Source organism: Opisthocomus hoazin, chromosome W, assembly GCF_030867145.1.
Source record: "Opisthocomus hoazin isolate bOpiHoa1 chromosome W, bOpiHoa1.hap1, whole genome shotgun sequence".
NCBI classification, from domain to species: Eukaryota; Metazoa; Chordata; class Aves; order Opisthocomiformes; family Opisthocomidae; genus Opisthocomus; species Opisthocomus hoazin.
In genome coordinates, this window is record NC_134453.1 from 42,092,831 (window position 1) to 42,111,579 (window position 18,749).

The 18,749-nt window shown below is 56.6% G+C and overlaps 1 protein-coding gene across 1 annotated transcript; it reads right to left on the reverse strand.

The window, feature by feature from the left end:
- Positions 1-3,340: 3,340 nt before the first annotated feature.
- Positions 3,341-14,485, reverse strand: LOC104336837 (testis associated actin remodelling kinase 1). Its single transcript, XM_075446278.1, has 8 exons — positions 14,180-14,485; positions 6,491-6,612; positions 6,331-6,379; positions 5,953-6,099; positions 5,706-5,788; positions 5,248-5,338; positions 4,377-5,000; positions 3,341-4,223 (listed from the first exon to the last, which is right to left on the reverse strand). Exons 1-8 carry the CDS (start codon positions 14,396-14,398, stop codon positions 4,050-4,052), a joined length of 1,509 nt encoding a protein of 502 aa, XP_075302393.1. The 5' UTR covers positions 14,399-14,485; the 3' UTR covers positions 3,341-4,049.
- Positions 14,486-18,749: the final 4,264 nt, after the last annotated feature.

Consider the following 18,749-nt stretch of genomic DNA (forward strand, 5'->3'; position numbering starts at 1 on the left):
GCTAATGCTGTTTTTGAGGAGAGAAGGAAAATGGGATGAGGTCTCATATGCGGATAGGTTTTTCACCCTCCGAATCCATCCGGAGTGACAAAGGGACTGTGGAATGATACCACCACAGGACCCCATGGTACTCGCACTTGAGCGAGAAAATAATAAAGAACTCAGAGGTAAACTGAGGCGGTGTTGTTCGGCATGTAGCATTGGGCAAAGATGTACTAAAGCTAATAAAATTCACCAGGCGCCAGAACAGGATCTAACTGACTTGTTCAAGCCTCCCCCTCGGTCACAGGAACAAGACACAGACTCGGACAAAACCTCCACTCCTTCAAATAGCCCTGTGTCTTCCCGGACTAGGAAGAAATCTACCTCAACAGCTTTACAAGCACCTCTTCAAGAGGCGGTAGGACCTGACAGTGGAACAATGTTGGTTAAAGTACACTTCTCCACTAATGATCTAGAAGCCTGGGAAAGGGTGGCTCGGGAATATCGGACCGACACAGCAAGGGTCACTAAACATTTTAAAATTATGATAAAACAACATAATCCTGACTGAGATGATATAACTGAAACAGAGAAACAGTTAATTCTGAAAACGGCAGGTGATTTGGCTGAAAACCACTATAAAGAGAGGAGGGGTGAGGTTAAGGATTATTTCCCCCTCGAAGACCCGAATTGGGATGCTAACAGGTCTGTTCACAGGGAAAGGTTGCAGGCATACTGAGAGTAGATTTTTTAAAGGAATGGAGAAGGCCATTCCCAAAAATATAAATTGGTCAGCTTTATATGCAGTTAAACAGGGTCCTTCCAAGTCCCCAGCTGAATTCCTGGACCGACTGAGGGATGTAATGCGCCGTAACACACTGCTGGACCCTGGGTGAGAGGTAGGAATACAACAACTAGTCTCCCTATTTTTGGGGCAGTCTACGGGAGACATTAGGCACAAACTCCAGAAGTTGTGCCCCACAGAAGGGAGAAATTTGGAAGTCTTACTGGATGAAGCATGGAGAGTGTTTAGCAATAGAGAGGAAAGGTGCAAACAAGGACAAAGGAGAATGGTAACAATTGTCAGGGAAGAGGGAGAGAGAAAACCTAGATGAGAACCGTCCCGGTTAGGCAGAGACCAATGTGCGTTGTGTAAGAGGTTTGGTCATTGGAAAAGGGAATGTCCAAGAAATAAGGGAAATGAATGAAATCATCGGAAAGGAAGAATGGTAGCTCATGTTAAGAAAGATTGATGGGGACATGGGGAATCCACCCTAGCCGATCCACCGGTTATAAGGAAGCTAGGGAAGGAACAACAAGAGGTAGAATTTTTGGTTGACACAGGGGCAACATACTCGGTTTTGAATTAAGCCTTGATGCCCCTGGGGAGTGACTATATCATGGTAAAAGGGGCAACTGGCCACAATGAAAAGACATACTTTTGTAAACCTTTAAAGTACAAATTAGGAAAACAATGGGGCATCCACAAATTCTTGTATATGCCCAACTCCCCAAAAGGCACTCCTGGGAAGGGATTTGTTGGAACAATTGGGTGCAAAAATTACATTTGAAAAAGGAGAAATTACTCTGGAGGTGAATGATCAACAACATATCCAGGTACTGAGTCTATTTCTAACCAGTCCTCCCACAGAAGGGAAAATTCCCGAGGAGATCCTAAACCGGGTATACCCTGGGGTATGGGCCACTGATGTCCCTGGAAGAGCAAAGAATGCTCCACCCATTGAAGTTAGACTCAAAGAAGGCTGGCAACCGGTAAGAGTTAAGCAATATCTCCTAAAACAGGAAGATAAGGAAGGAATCCGGCCAGTGACAGAAAGATTTTCACAATTAGGATTATTGAGTGTGAGTCGGATTTTAACACCCCTATACTACCTGTCCGTAAACCTGACAGGTCGTACTGGGTGGTCCAGGACTTGCGAGCTGTAAACAAAATAACAGAGGACCTTTACCCGGTAGTAGCAAACCCATATACTCTGTTGACCGTATTGGCTCCCAAATTAATCTGGTTTACTGTTTTAGATCTGAAAGATGCCTTGTTTTGCCTCCCTCTCCATGAAGGCAGTCAGAAATTATTTGAATGGGAGAACCCCAAAAGTGGTCGAAAGACTCAGTTCACTTGGACAAGGATTTAAGAACAGTCCTACCATCTTGGGCAATCAACTTGCAAAAGACTTGGAGTCCTGGGAAATTCCATCTGAAGAAGGGATATTACTACAGTATGTGGATGACATCCTGATTGCCACCAAAACAGAAGATGGCTGTATCACTTGGATGGTGAGTCTACTAAATTTCTTGGGGCTCCCAGGGTACCAGGTATCTAAGAAGACGACCCAAATAATACAATGCGAGGTGATTTACTTGGGCTATGAGATTAGTGCTGGACAAAGAACTTTGGGACAGGCCCGTAAGGAGGCAATATGCCAAACTCCGAGACCTCAGACAGTGAAAGAGTTACGGACTTTCTTGGGAATGACCGGGTGGTACCGGCTGTGGTTTTATAATTATGGACTACTCGTTAAACCACTATATGCACTAACAGCTACTGGACAAAATCATCTTAAATGGAACAAGGAGACCATACAAGCCTTTGAACTATTGAAAAAGGCTGTGATGTCGGCCCCTGCCTTAGGGCTCCCAGATGTGAGTAAGCCGTTTTTCCTTTTCTCTCATGAGAAGCAGGGGATTGCTCTGGGGATACTAGCACAAGACCTAGGTCCATACCAATGAGCAGTTGCCTGCCTCTCCAAACAACTGGATGCAACTGCGAAGGGTTGGCCTGGATGTCTGTGAGCGGTTGCAGCTGTAATATTAAATATACAGGAAGCCCAAAAATTTACCTTGGGCCAGAAAATGACTGTCTTGGTGTCCCACATGGTATCCGCAGTATTGGAGGCAAAAGGAGGACACTGGCTTTCTCCACAAAGATTCCTGAGATATCAAGCCATACTGGTAGAACAGGATGATGTAGAGATTATAGTTACTAACATTGTCAACCCAGCTTCCTTTCTCAGTGGAAACACAGGAGAACCGGTACATCATAATTGCCTGGAGACCATTGAAGCAACCTATGTGATGGAAGCAGCTATGTTCTGAGTGGTAAGAGACACGCGGGGTATGCTGTCACCACCAGTCAAGAAGTCATAGAATCAGGACCTTTGCCCATAAACACTTCTACGCAGAAGGCAGAGATAATTGCTTTAACCCGTGCCTTGGAATTGGCCCAAGGCAAAGTTGTGAATATATACACAGACTCGAAGTATGCCTTCGGAGTTGTGCATGCACATGGAGCGATCTGGAAGGAAAGAGGATTATTGAACTCTCAAGGGAAAAACATCAAACATGCAGAAGAAATTTTGAAACTGCTGGAGGCAGTTCAACTCCCAGAGAAAGTGGCAATCATGCATATTAAGGCGCACCAGAAAGTGAGCTCAGAAGTGGAAAAAGGAAACGAGCTGGCGGACAGAGAGGCAAAACAGGTGGCCAAAACGGAGGTAAAAACTGAAGGGGCTTTAATCCCTGACGGACGAATCTCCCTAGAAGGTAAGCCAGAATATACCAAGGAAGATCAGAAACTTCTCACAGATCTAGAAGGGTCATATAATGAGGAGGGGTGGGCTCAAACCCCACAGGGAAAACTAATCATTCCCTCCTGTCTGATATGGCATTTAGTAAGGGAAGAACATAAGAAAAGGCATTGGGGGAACAGAGACTCTGTATAAACACTTAATTAGAGAGATTGTGGCCAGAAATCTATACACCACGGTGAGACAGGTGACTCAACAGTGCGATTTTTGCCTCCAGACTAATCCAAAAATAACGCTAAACCAGAGATGGGTCAGATTGAAAAAGGTAATGGGCCTGGGCAGCAATGGCAGATTAATTTCACGGAACTCCCAAGAAAAGAGGGGTACTGATATCTATTGGTATTAACTGATACCTTATTGGCTCCATCCTGCAGACCTCATGCAACCCCTGTCTCCTTCCCTGATGGCTGTCAGGGTAGGATGGGACATCCCACAGCCCCCCTCCTTGCACACCCGTATAGCCTATTCTTGGGATGCCCACATACCATTGAGCGCGGCTGCTGTCCCAAGTGCAGGCAGGCTCTCCCTGCCGCCAAAGAGGGTGGGCCCAGTGTCCCCGGTGCCTGACTGGTGCTGCAGGACACCCTCCAGGCATTGCATGATTTCCAGGAACGAGGGTCGGGAGGTGGGCTCCATCTGTGGGCAGGAAGGGTTCCCTGTGAGGTCTGCAGCCCCCCCCAGCACCCCAGGGCACCCTGCCCAGCAAAGGCAGCTCCCTGCCTCTCCCTCTGTGCAGGCAAGGCTGCCTGTCCTGCCCGGCTGCCCTGGCAGCAGAGATGGGAGGCTCACACTGCAGCACTGGAAAGCGAGCTGGAGGAAAGCCACTGGGCAGTCAATTCCCACCATGGTGCGGAAAGTGGTGACGTCCAGGCCAAAATCCTGCTCCAGGGAAAGTAGGAAGAGTGAGGCTGGGTCTCCTGGGGCACCACATAGCCCAGGGGACCCAGGGTAGCCTGGCCTCCCCCACCCACTGCACTGACTGCATATCACCCAGGGCTGCAGACCTAGCAGCACCTCAAGTTGGGTCAAGGCTGGGGGATGCTGGGACATAGATCCCTCCTGCTCTCTGCCTGAATCCAGCTGTCCCCTTCTCCCACCCGGGCTGATTCTGAGGCTCTGAGGACAAGCTATCATCAGAGAGCATCTCTCCCCAGGCAGCAGCACCAGCCAGGAGACATTTGGCACACAGCACTCCTGCCCCGAGATATGGGGCAGCTCCTGCACATGGGGCTCTGCCCCACGCACAAGGATGGTCCCCCTAGTTTGGTGAAGCGGCCCCAGCCACAGTGACGCTGCCTGTTGCCCTCCCTCCAAGTCCCAGGGAGTCACCTCGGTGCGGGGCAGGTAGTCAGGGTCAGCGGGGACACGAGCAATGGCCTCGCACAGGATGATGCCATAGGCAAACACATCGGCCTGCAGAGAGCAGGGAGTCACTGGGGGGAGGGGCCCTGCAGCCCTGAGACAATGTGCCCAACCCTTCTGTAAACCCACAGCCCCCCTCCTCCCTGTGGAGGCACACAGGGAGCCCTGCCACCTTGCTCCTGAGGGAGGGGTGCCCACTTCCTTCCCTTTGTGTGCCCAACCGCCCCCAGGGCTGCAAATCCTGCAAACCGCCAGAGGTGCAAGCCTGGATAAAGCCCAGCATGCCACGGCGTATCACCTTCTCATTGTAGATCTCCCTTCGCAGCACCTCAGGCGCCATCCAGTACGGGGAGCCCACCACAGCCAGCGGCTCCTTCTCGCTGCCCTCACTGGGGGATATGGCGGGACATCAGGGGCCACCTGCAGGCCCCTGCCCCCATCCCACCTCTCATCCTCCTGCTGGGGCAGCCCGAATCACCATCTCCATCTCTCTTCCTGGGCCAACCCTCCTCCATGCACCCCACAAACTCATGTCTCCCCACCCACACCATCACCTTCTCCATCCCCACCTAGCCAGCCCCAAATGTGTCCATCTGTCCAATGAGTCCCCACTGATGGGGACCACACCCACTGTCCTCCACCCCTGCCCTTCTAGCTGCACCCCAAATGTCCATCCCTCCCCAGCTCCTGCTCCAAGTGGGCTGTAAACCCCCTACTCCAAGGATGGGGATGGATGGGTGGACGTTGCCCATGCACCTGTAGGTGGGGATCTTCTCCGCCAAGCCGAAGTCACCCACCACAGCCGTGTAGCTGTTGGCTTCACAGCGCACCAAGCAGTTCTGGGGGCACAGGAGGATTCCTGTCACATTGCCATGCCAGTACTGCCTCACCAGCCACTGCTCCTGGGATGCCCCTGGCACAGCGCAGCTTCCTGCTCCCTGGCCAGCTGTGCCCAGGCAGCAACATGGGTACGGGACAATGAGGGCAGCGGAATGCCCCGTACCTTGGAGGTGAGGTCGCGGTGGAAGATGCCCTTGGAGTGCAGGTAGTGCAGGCCACAGGTGATGTCGAGGGCCAGTTTGACACGCATGGACCAGGAGAGGGGCACAGGGCTGTCCAGCAGCTGCTCCAGGTTCCCACCGTTGATGTACTGATGGGAAGAGCCAGCCCATTGCATCGCTGCACCCCCTCTCTCTCCTATAAATCTGGATCCCCATCTCTCACCCCAGTGTGTTCTCCAACCACCCCATGGCACAGCTCAGCAGATTTTGCCCTGCACATGTGCCACTGGCCAAGAAAGCATCCCCATAGCCATTTCTGTCCCCTCCCCAGGCTCTGCCCACAGGAACCCTGAGACTCGTGGCTGTCGCCCCACTCTCACCTCTGTCAGCGCGTGCAGCTGTCCCTGGTGCACACACACCCCCATGAACCTGTGAGACAGAGAGGACCTGAGGATGGCTGTGGCAGGGACCAGCCCCAGGAGCCTGCCCAGCCCTGGTAACAGCTCCGACTGGGTATGGCAGTGGGGGAGCAGGTCCCACCTGAGGATGTTGGGGTGTGAGAGGCGGTTCATCAGCTGCACCTCCCGCAGCATGTTGCTCCGGTTGCTGGTCAGCTTGTTCATCTTCAGCACCATGATCTGCCCCAACTGGCGGTGCCGCACCTGGAGGGGGTGCAGGGGTGGCTGAGCCCCATCTGTCTCCACAACCCCCCCCAGATGCTAGCCTACACCCAACACCCACCCCCAGCCCTAGAGGTTGGAGCTAAGCACCCCCCACACCCAAGGCATGGGGCACCTCAAGGATTTCTAGGGTTAGGGGGTGCTCTCCCAGCACAGCAGCACCCCAAGGACCCCTAATGCTGATGATGCACAACCCCATCCTCCTTGAGGCATCCTGCTTATCATGCTCCCCCCACCACACTACACTGCCCAGCCCTCCTGGAGAAGCAACGGCAGCTCCTACAAGCCATGACCCCAACCCCACTTCAAGGACAGGCAGGTGTAGGATTGGGGCGCACCAAGGAGAGCTTTTTCAGGTCAGTACTGTAATAGAACAAGTTCTTCCCTTGGAAAGAAGGGGTATGGTTTGTGTTTAAGAGCATCCCTTTGATCAAGTAGTGCATGACCAGAATTATGTTAATGTTTAACCTAAGCTTAAAGACATAATATCTTGGCCACTACACTATCCGTTTAATCAAAGACAAATGCTCCTTCTTGAAGGAACAAAGGAAAGTTGGCAAAAGAAAGCAGCCTTAAATTGTCTTTAGGTGACATGACCATATATGGATAAAAGGAGTCAGGGTACTTCATCTGGGAAGAACAGCGAGGACCACCAGAGACCCCCAAAAGGAGGAAGACATGCACAGAAGGGTCTGAAAAGGAGCCAAGAAGAATGATACCACATAGTTGCACAACTAATGTAGATCAGAATGAATATGTATTAGGTAGAATATGCATGAATTTAATGTATAAATGTAACAAAGAAGGCATTGGGTGTGCTTGATTTGTGGAAAGTCCACTGAGCACCCAAGCCTGAATAAAACAATATGTCTCCTGAGTGTGTGAGGATTGGCTTATTGCACACTGGGTAAAGAATCGACTTCTTGGACAACAGTACCACCCAGTCAGACCCCATAAGCACGGGGTGGAGGACAGAGAGGGCACATTGCCCCCGAACCAGGCCCATGGAAGGCCAACGCTGCCCTGGCACATGACCCCAGCCCCATGAGGCATGGCGCTTGGACGAGGCTGTATATTTAGCTGTCCTCAGCCTGACACTGTCATGTGAGTTGGGGGCCTTCCACCCCACCCCCCCCCCGCCAGGAACAGCAGCTGGTGGCATGGCCAAGCATGGACCCCCCCCGAAGCAGCAGCCGGGAGGGAAGACACCCTGGCAGGTCCCAGCTGTCCCCCAGCACACACCGAGCCACACACGGAGGTGCAGGCATTCCTCGGCGCTGCTGTCAGCTTCCTGCTCTTCTCCTTTTTAGTTGATGCTGGTTGAAGCCAGCCCCTGGCCTGCCCCATACCCCTTTGTCCCAGGGATCGCCTCCTCAGGCAAAACACAGGGAGCTGGCTGGAGGCAGGGTCCCAAGTGCCTCCCATCCTGCTCTCAGTTTGGCCCCTGTCCCCATCACAGGGGGGAGGCTGATGTGCTGGGCCCTCTGGGGCTCTCTTCCCATCCCATGGCAGACATCGCTTCAGGGAATGTCCTGGGGTGCACACTGAGATGGGGACCTGTCCAGTGTCCAATACCCAAGGGATGGGCAACAGCTACCTGCCACCATAGGGCCTGGGGGGAAATTAGGTCTTTATGAAGATCCCTCTTCACGTCTGGGTGTACCAAGGCCAAACCAGCCCCAGGCAGAGTGGAAGCGAGAAGCAACAGCCTGGCCAACCCCTTCGTGCCACCACCAGCTCATTGAATTCATGGAGAGGTTCTGAATAATTCAGCAGCCACCTGCCTGTGGACATCCCACTCCAGTTACACTTGCGTCACCTCCAGCCAGCTCCAGCTAGCCAGCCAGGACCCCCGCCTGCCTCCTCCTTGCTGAGCACTAGACAAAGCGCTTGGGCTTGGAGAGAGCCCATCCCAGGGTGACGGCGCAGTCCCTGCTGCAGGGAGCACACTCCTCCAGCCTTGTGTGCACCCAGGGTGCCCCATCTAATTGGCACCCCAGGTCCTCCCTATGCCCACCACCCAGCTCATTCCACCCCATCACTTGCAGTGCCTGGCACCGCTGTCAGTCCCATCCCGGTGCCTGGGGGCTCCCTGCCCACACCTGCACCAGCAGGCAGGGCAAGGGGCACCCCCACACCATCTCCACCATCCCTGCTTTCCCTCCGCCCCATCCCTGCATGTGGAGTAGGTAGAGGCAGCACCAGTCACAGAAACGGGGCTTCCCAGCCTGGCCCCAGTGACTGTGCGTGCTTTAAGGAGGGGACCTGCCTAGCCAAAGCAGGGTGGGCAGGGTCTCCCTTGGTCCCTCCAGCTCCCCACAGAGCCCCAGCCCAGGCCAGGCCAGAACCTGCCCAGGAGCATCCCACTGCTGGCCCTGTGGACGAAGCCAGCGGGACCCCCCCAGCCCAGCCAAGCCCCCAGTACTGGGTGCTGCCTGGCAAAGCCCAGCGCTTCCAACCTGGCTTGCCCAGTGGCAGCGCTGCCTTCCCACACTGTGCAGGGCTGGCAGGACTGTCATGGTTGATTTGGCTGGCAACAGCACCAGGACCTGGCTCAATGGTGCAGGCAGGCTCAGCCCCACCAAGATGGCTGCAGGCGGTGAGGCTCCAGCGCCATGTGCCCACGATGGGAATGCCAGGCAGCATGCAAAGCGCTGGCACTTGGTGGCCATGCACCGTGGGGCTGGCCAGGTCCCCACCAGCACAAGTGTCCCTGCGTCAGGGAACAGCCCCTGGCAGGCGCTGGCTCAGCCCCACATAGCTGGGAGGTGCCTGTTGCTTAATTCTTCATTAATAAGCCTCCTGCCGTTGCAATAGGCTGGGTCAGGTGCAAGTGCAGCTGTACAACATCTAACACCTTAATCCTGGAGGAGAAGTAGCCTGGGGGAGAGAAGGTCCAGTGAAAGCCCCTTCCCTGGGATTTCTCCCAGGGACCCCAGGAGCCCCCAGCCGGCACAGTGGTGCCCTGGCGCCCTGCCTGCTCCAGGACTCCATCCCCAGGGGCAGGGAGGGCTTCAGGGGCTCCCAAGACAGCCCCAGCCCCATGCACGTGGGGCACGGCTTCCTCAAGGGCATGCAGCGCCCTGAGCTCTTTTGTGAGGCCCCATCCTACCGTCTCCCCCTGCATGCTCTGTGGCTCAAGGCCAGCCCCTGCCCAGGCCGGCAGGGAAGGGGTTACACTCCCCTGGGCTCCCTGCCGCCTCCCACAAGCACTGGCCAGTTTACCCAGTCCGGCCACTGTTGCCTTTGTTGGCGTGGCGACCTGGTTCAGGAACGGCACGGCGACCTACCCCCCGGCCGCTCGGGCCATCTGCTCGCAGACACCAATGTGGTGGACAGCAAATGGCGTTTATTGACGGGTAGCACAGTATTATATAGCTTAGGTTTACAGCGTCACTTCCGTCTGCTTACACCTATGGGCTAAACGCTACTGGTTATCAGGAGAGGAGGGGGGGGCCTACCTTTCCGTACAGCACGACATCTTCCGACCGCCAGGCCCTAACTATCCACAGGCCACTCTCCTCCGGAAGAAGACGTAGCAGAGGAGGGAGCAAGCCATGACCCCAGGCGGCACACACCCCCTTGCTAAGGGGGTTTCCTTCCCCACTGCCGTCCGAGGAAGGGAACGGGCAGCAGAGCCTTCCCGGGCAGGACCACACTCCCCCTTGCCTCTCCGCGCTCTGGCATGGTGCCCAGGAATCCCAGCGCATTCTCCGGAGCTGACTTCAGCCGGGCAGCCGCGCCGGGTGCGGGGGTGGAGGGGTGGGGACAAGCTGCCGGCCCCCACCCAGGAGCCAGACGAGCCCTTGCTGATGCCCCCCAGAACCCTGCACGGCCCTTCTGTCGGGTGCCTTGTTGGGGGTACCGCAGCCGAGCCGGGGTGCCACAGTGTGTCAATCCCCATCCCATCTGTTGCCAGCATGCGAGGCTGGGGCCGCAGCAGCCCCAGCCTGGGTACAAAGGATCTGAGCTCTTTTAACAGGGGAAATCAGTCTTATTTAAAGAGCATGCTAATCAGAGCGAGCAGACGGCCTGCTCCCTTCCCGCAGCCCATGCTCCTGTCTAGACACAGGGCAAAGCCCCTGTCTGCTAGCCCCCACCCAGAGGTCTCAGCAGCCAGACCCCCCTGCACCCCACACTGGGGCCAGGCTCACATATTGCCCCACTCAGAGCACATCCCCTTGCCCCAGCTCGGTGCAGGCAAGGCACAGTCATGCAGGGACATCGTGCACCTCTCGCCCCTGGGAAGCCCAGCAGGGAAAGATAGGACAGGTAAGGGAGCTAGCAATGCCACTGGTAATCCCATAGCTGCCTATGACAGCTGCATCTGAGCTTGCAGGAATTCCAGTAGTGCAACAGGTCTTTTACTAGGTGGGACTGGAAAACCTGCTCATCTCACAGAAAAAGCAGAATTGGTCAAGACAGACTTCCTCTGGGGAAGCAAAAGGAGCAGGGCATGCAGCACCTGCTCCTGACGAATGCTTGAGCATCAGTAGCCCTCACCTCCCACGCTCTCAGGCACAGCGGGAGCCAGGGCAGTGCTGGCATCACACCACAGTGGCGGGGCATCACCAGCCCTCACCGGCAAGCCGGGAGCACACCCTGTGAAAGCGCAAGAAGGGTGCCAGTGGGTCCTGGGCTAGTCAGCATAATGCATTTCCAGTGCCTGGGGCTCCCGAGTGGCGACAGTGGGGCCAGGGCTGCACCCGGCCTCGTCACGGCTGGCTGACCTTGGCAAATTCACTTCCTCCCTGCCTGCCTTAGTTTCCCCATTCATGCTGTCTGTGTCACACAGCTCCATTCTCCTTTGTAAAACAAGGCAAGGTCCACTGATGAAGGGCAGCAGATAAGAGGAAGGGAGTTGTATCATTAGGTGCACTGGTAAATTGGGAGTAAATGCAAAATCTCAAAGGTTGGCGAGGAAGTGAGCAGAGACAGGCAGGCAGCAGCACAGGGAGCTGCTAATCCCACCCCGGGCACCATGGAAATGGGGCACTGGGCTGAGCACACTGAAGGGCTGCACCCTGGGAAGCAGTGTCTTTGGGAGGATGTCTGACAGTGAGGCATAAGGGGCAGAGCTGGATAAGCAAAGACCTCTGGATACAGCCCCTGGGAGAGTGAAGCCAGGATACTGCCTGCAGCCCCTGCATCTGCTGCAGACCACACGCGGGAAAGTAAGAGAGGGATTTGGTGAAGAGATGCAACAGCGGTTTGAGGGCTAGAGAAAATGTCTGGCACAAACACACCTGGCTCAGCCTGCTCACTCTATCGGAGATGGAGAGGCAGCTTGCTGCAATGTCCATGTACCCAAGAAAACAGGTGGGCCTGGTGACTCTGAAATCGCACAGGGAAAGGCAATGGGAACCAGCTGCTCCAGAGGGAAACGGCCCAGCTCTACAGAACAGAGGGGGATTGGCAGGGAACAACCCCTGTGGAAAAGGTCAGCTTTCCATCACCAGTGCCTCCTGTCTGCTCCGAACAGCCTTCCCAAGGGAAGTGCTTGTCTGGAGCAGGCTAAGGCTCAACCCAGAGGCGAGCTTGGGACACCAGGGCTCAGATGCTGAGCCCTTTGGCTTTAATGTTGGGAAACATAGTCAGATGCCCATGCTGGTACCCCAGCACCCCACCTGGCCTTGGTTTGGCTGCACACCAGAGCTGAGCTACCTGCGTAGGGACACAGATGTCCAGGTCCCCTTCCCGTTCCCCATGCTCGCTAAGGCTGGAATGAGGCAGGACCCAGCAGCCACACAGAGGAGGGAGCCGCAAGTGCCCATGGCCATGGAAAGCGCAGCAGGAACAAGGGAGGTGGGAGGAAAAGGGGTCCTGCACTGCCCTGCCAAGCTCCATCCTCCTCGCAAGCTCAGGCAGCCAAACCCCAGCTCAGATCCCCGGCCTGCCCCACCATCCTGCTGAGATTTTGGACTCAATCCACCGCATGAGCACAAAGCCCCATCTGGACCCCTCCTGCCCCTGCCTCCTCTCTGCCATGTCGGCTCCTGCCACTTGATCCCACTTCCCACCCCTCCAAGCTCCACCACTCCCTCAAATCCTACATGCAAGTGGCCCCACAAGAACACGAACAATGGGTGGGAGAAGGAGCATTTTGTGGCTCTGGCAGGGCCTGGGGAAGCAGAAACAGCAAGGCGAGATTGTGGCCTGGCCAAAACATGGAAGCATCCATTATTGAAGAGCCATATCCACGCCTGACATTATTAAATGCCTCCCTCTGCTCCGAGGTGCTGCCGCATGCTCCAAGCTAGAGATCAATAGCAGGAACCCAGCCAGCAGGGAGGCCACGACTCTGCTGGGGCAGGAGGGAGCACGGAGAAGAGGGACTCCTCTGCACGCCCGCCACGGCCCCTTGCAGGACACCTGTCCCGCGGCTGCAGAGGACCTGGGTCTCAGGGTCTCCTTGCTGAGTGGGGAATGGCACCAGGGCTGGGAAGGGACTCCAGGTTCCTGCTGGGACTCGGCCACCTAGCCATGCTGCACATGGGAGCGTGGTCCCGCACAGGGGACACAGAACAGTGCTACCTGGGACCTCAGTGACTGTGGTGGGAGGTGGTGGGAGTCCTGCCCAGCCCAAAGCTTCTCTTTGAGAGGGACAAAGCCACTAGAATCATGGCTTAAGGGCAACACTTTCCCGGTGGCTTGCGGTGCCTTGAGTGACGCCAAGGATGAAAACAACACCTGCACACAATTCCCCTCGGACAGGGAGAGGTGGCTGTGTCAGCGGGGCAGGGCACAGCCCCTCGTGCCCTGGCAGTAGCACACGGGCTGGCAGGGTACCATCACCATGCACCTCTGCTGCACTGTCAGGACCCTGAGCTCCCCACCAACACCCATGCACCCCTAACCAGGGTGCGGGCCACACACACGCATCCCTGCTCTGGCAGTCCCAGAGAGGACAGGACAAAGGCACCTCTGGGATCCCAGCTGGGGGCCAGCCTCCACGCTGCTCTACAGCATCACACCTCTCTCCCAGACCTGGTCACCTTCGGGAGGCTCCCGTGAAGTGCCCCGCATATCTACCTACCCAGTGCAGGCTGGAGCAGGCCCAGCAATGCTGGAAACCACCTCGGACCGACTGCAAACACTGCCTGCATCCCCTGCCACAGGCACACCATGGGCCTGGTGAGGTCGAGGCTCCAGGCTTTTGACAGGCGTCCCCGGGGCTGGGCTGCCCACCAGCCCACTGGCGCCCCGGCCCCCCACGCGGCCCCGCTGCGACCCACGCTGCTGCGCTTCGGAGCACTTAGCCTTCCCGGGCTGTAAACAGAGCCGGTGCTCCTCTCCCCCTGCACGGAAGGATGGAGGAAACAACACTCCCGGCGGGGACGGGGCTCCCCTGCACCCCAGGTCCCCGCCGCACGGCACCGCCTCGTCCCCCCACCGACCTCACCCAGCTGCCGGGGCTGGGTGCCCAGACCCCCACCCCGCACCCCACCGAGGGCCTGGCCAGGGCTGCGTGGGAGCCGCGGTCCCCAGGGGATGCCTAAGCCCGCCGGGATGCCTCGGGGACCGCCATCCCCGCTCCCACCCCGCATACCTTGAAGACTTCAGAGAAGAAGCCGGCCCCGATCTTCTCGCAGTAGAAGTCGTCGATGCGCGCCAGGGTGGAGACGGCGCTGCGCAGCGCCCGGTACGAGGAGGGCCGCAGCCTCCCGCAGCCCGGCCAGGGCCCCGCCGCTTCCTCCTGGCCCTCCCCGGACCGCCGCGGCAGCTTCTCCCACTCCATGTCGGTCCCGCCGAGCACCCCCAGAGCCATTCACATCCCCGGCCAGGCGCGGCGTGGCCGGGCACACCCCGCGGCCGGGGCGCCACCGCCCCCTCCCCGGGCGTTGCTAGCGGCAGCGGCGGCGGCGGCGCGGGCCGGACTGCTCGGGGGGGGCACGGCGCTCACGGCCTGACAGCGGTGCGGCAGCGCCCCGAACCCCGCCGCGGCCCGGCGCTGCGCCTCCGCCGCTCCGAGCGCTGGCACCGGCGGGGCGGAGCCGGGGCGGGGACAGCCCTTAACTACTTGGGACCCGCCGCCGCCGAGCCCTCCCGGAGCCCACCCCGCACCGGCGAGCAGCGAGGACCCCGCACGCCCTGATGTCCACATGCACCAGCCCCGGCCCCTGTGGAGGGTCCGTGTGTGCCGAGCTGCCAACTCTGCACGCCTGCGTGGGCTATGGGGCCCTGAGCTCCCCATGCACAGCTTGGACAGACCCCATGGACACAGTGCTTTGAACCTTCCCTACTCTAGGCCTTGCCCAGATGCACCTTGTAGATGTGGGATTCTTGTTCTCCCCATAGCACCCAGTCCCTGAGCGGGTGGGCCAAGGGTGTGGGGATCTGATCTCCCCATATATCCTGCCCCATCCCATATGGGGTCATGGGTCCAATTCCCCTATGCAACCAGACACTGCCAGGATGGATCCCATTGGTACAGGCTCAGATCTGTCCTCACAGCCATCACCAGGCTGGATGGATGCTGTGGATGTGGGACTCTGCTTCTCCCTGTGCACCCACCCCTGCCTGGATGGTGTCCCTGGGGGCTGTGGAGGTCTCCTCTGGAGGAGCAGGGAAGTGCAGTCTGTCAGTGACAGTATGCCCAGTGCCTCCTGCACCCCTTTGTGTTTCTCTCTTTCCTGGGATCTCCCACTTCTCCCCAGTTTCCTCCTGCTTCCTGTTCCCCCCCAGGACTTTTCCCTGCTTTGAGGCTGATCTGTCCTGTCCTTCCTGCCCAGGGACTCCCTGCAGCTGGATCTGCCCTTGCTCCATCTATCTCACACATTTCGCTGCTGCTGTCCTTGGCATCCACCTGCCTGTGCTGGCCCAGCCCTGTCCCAGCCGCCTCCCCAGGCGCTGCCACAATCCTCATACGCTGCCCTGCCGCTGCAGCTTCCTCGCAACTGCTTTGCTCCAGCTGTTTCCCTGTGCGGTATGGCTGGCTTCACATGCCCTGCACTGCTCTAGCTGCTTTCCTGCTGGGAAAAACAGCCACACGGAGTGTGTCCTGGCATGGCATTTTTTGGCCAGTGTTTGGCTCCAGGTGCCACCAAACACAGTGTAGACACCAGGGATCAGGGGCCCCGGGTTTCCTTCCTTGTCCCAGGAAGGGAGAATAACCCTGTGGGCTAGAGCAGGGGAACTGAGCCTCTGTTTTCTTTACAGTGGGAGCAGACCCCTGCGCCCCCTAGAAATGCCTGGTATTTCTGCTCTTCCAGGTCCACAGAAGAGAATGAAATTGTGCAGGGCAAGTTTCCTGCATGTGGGGGGGCAGAGCCTGGGGACAGGGCTCTTCCAATCCCTAACTTGCAGGGTCTGAGCCATCCCTTTCCTTGCAAGTGCTGCTCCATCTCCATGATTGATGGCATTTGCTAGGGAGGCTGCTGCAGCCATCGGGAATCATGCTCTGCAACAGGCCACGTTCCCGGGCTTCCCAGGCCTCATGCGTCTGTCCTGCTGACAATCGCCCAACAGAATGACAGGACCAGCTTCACGGGCCTCCTGTGATGGGCACGGAGAGGAGAGACCAGTGTCTGCGTGTGGGGACGGGAGGCTTCAGGCTCTGCCCTTCCACCACGATGGCCAGCTGCAACTGCTCAGATGGCAGAGGGTGCCTTCCCTGCCTGCCCGGGCTTAGCCCTGGTACCCGAGATCTGAGCACCCTGCTGTGCCCACATCCTGGTGACCTCCAGCTCCTCAGTGGTGTAGGAAGCCACTCAGAGGAGCAAAACCAGCTCACAGAATCACAGAATCACAGAATCACAGAATAGTAGGGGTTGGAAGGGACCTCTGTGGGTCATCTAGTCCAACCCCCCTGCCGAAGCAGGGTCACCTACAGCAGGCCGCACAGGACCCCGTCCAGGCGGGTCTTGAATATCTCCAGAGAAGGAGACTCCACAACCTCCCTGGGCAGCCTGTCCAGCTCAGCTGGGACCAGAAGGAGAGCACATGTTGCCTCTCCCTTTCCCTTGAGTGCACGTGAGCAGCAGACCCCTGAGGGTCAAGGCACCTCAGCAGAGATAGGGAGTCCTGGCAAGGCATCTTGCAGAGAAGCTCAGGACCACTGCCTGTTTGGGGGTCCTGCTGCTTGCAAGTGACTGAGTTTACATCCAGTTAAGTTGTAACTGATAAATTAAAGCCTCAGAGACTGCCCTGACTGTGGAAATTGCTGCTGCAGGATTTATGGTCCTTTCTCTCATCAGTGCTGGTAACTCTACTGTGCTATTTCCATCCCGCTCTGTTCCTGCCTGACACAGCAGTGTTGAGCTGAGCCTGCAGCAAACCCTGAATTAAGCTCCTCAAGCCCTGGTGAGGAAGAGCAGGAAGGAGATCTTCCTGGCTGTGCTCTTGTTTTGGTTTGGCCTGGATAAATGCCAAGTGCCCACCAAAACTGCTCTATCACTCCCTCTTCTCAGCTGGACAGGGGAGAGGAAATATGATGAAAGGCTCGAGGGTCGAGATAAGGACAGGGAGAGATCACTCACCAATTACCGTCATGGACAAAACAGACTGAACTTGGGGAGAAAAAGAAAAGTTTAATTTATCACGAATCAAATCAGAGTAGGATAATGAGAAACAAAACTAGATCTTAAAACACCATCCCCCCACCCCTCCCTTCTTCCCGGACTGAACTTCGCTCCCATTTCTCCACATTCTCCCCCCCGAGCAGCACAAGGGGACAGGGAATGGGGGTTACAGTCAGTCCATCACACATTGTCTCTGCTGCTCCTTCCTCCTCAGGGGGAGGACTCCTCACACTCTTCCCCGTCTCCAGCGTGAGGTCCCTCTCACAGGAGACAGTTCTCCACAAACTTCTCCAACGTGAGTCCTTCCCATGGGCTGCAGCTCTTCACAAACTGCCCCAGCGTGGGTCCTTCCCACGGGGTGCAGTCCTTCAGGAACAGGCTGCTCCAGCGTGGGTCCCCCACGGGGTCACAAGTCCTGCCAGCAAACCTGCTCTGGTGTGGGCTCCTCTCTCCACAGGTCCGCAGGTCCTGACAGGAGCCTGCTCCAGCACAGGGCTCCCCACGGGGTCACAGCTTCCTTCAGGCATCCACCTGCTCCAGTGTGGGGTCCCTTCCACGGGCTACAGGTGGAGATCTTCTCCACTGTGGACCTCCATGGGCTGCAGGGGGACAACCTGCATCACCAGTGTCTTCATCACGAGCTGCAAGGGAAGACTCTCTGCTCCGGTATCTTGAGCACCTCCTCCCCCCTCCTTCTTCACTGACCTTGGTGCCTGCAGGGTTGTTTTTCTCACATAGTCTCACTTCTCTCTCTCTAACTGCCATTTCACTGCATTTATTTTTCCTTCCCCTTCTTAAATATGTTATCCCAGAGGCACTACCAACATCGCTGATTGGCTTGGCCTTGGCTAGTGGCGGGTCCGTCTTAGAGCCAGCTGGCACTGGCTTTATCAGACATGGGGGAAGCTTCTCGCAACTTCTCACAGAATCCACCCCTATAGCCCCCCCACTACCAAAACCTTGCCACACAAACCCACAACAGCAATGAAGATCTATGCAGCCACTCGCTCCCTCCCCCCCCCCCCCCCGGTGGGATGGGGAGGACAGTCAGACTGGGATAAAGACAGTTTAACAGAACAGCAAAGGAAAATAAAAATAACACTAATGATGCTGATAAAAAGAATATGCAATTCAATAAAAATAACACCAATGATGCTGATAAAAAGAATATGCAAAGCGAGTAATACACAGTGTAATTTTCTCACTGTCCAATGCCCAGCCTGCTCCCGAGCAATGATTCCCCTCCCCTGACCAGCTCCCCCACTTAAATACCGAGTATGATGTCACATGGTATCAAAATACGTAGTTTGGCCATTTTGGGTCAGCTGTCCTGGCTGTGTCCCCTCCCAGCTTCTTGGGAAAATTAACCCTATCCCAGCCAAAACCAGGACAGTATCCACCTCTTATTGTATACCATCTACATTGTGCCCATGTCCCATACTTCCCAGTTAATCACCACCACTTTTCCTGTCTTTTGATATGTGCGCACCGATATCATTCTCTTAGTCCATGAGTCATCCCTCTAAAATGTCCATTGAGTTCATTTAATCCATGACTTTGGGCTCCATCTGTTGTAGCAGTCTTTCATTGCAGGAGAGA

Coding starts and splice junctions, on each gene's coding strand:
- LOC104336837 (XM_075446278.1), bottom strand. CDS start 14,398: ATGGCTCTGGGGGTGCTCGGCGGGACCGACATGGAGTGGGAGAAGCTG. Junction 5,339..5,705: donor GAGAAGATCCCCACCTACAG/GTGCATGGGCAA, acceptor CATATCCCCCAG/TGAGGGCAGCGAGAAGGAGC. Junction 5,001..5,247: donor GGGAGATCTACAATGAGAAG/GTGATACGCCGT, acceptor TGCTCTCTGCAG/GCCGATGTGTTTGCCTATGG.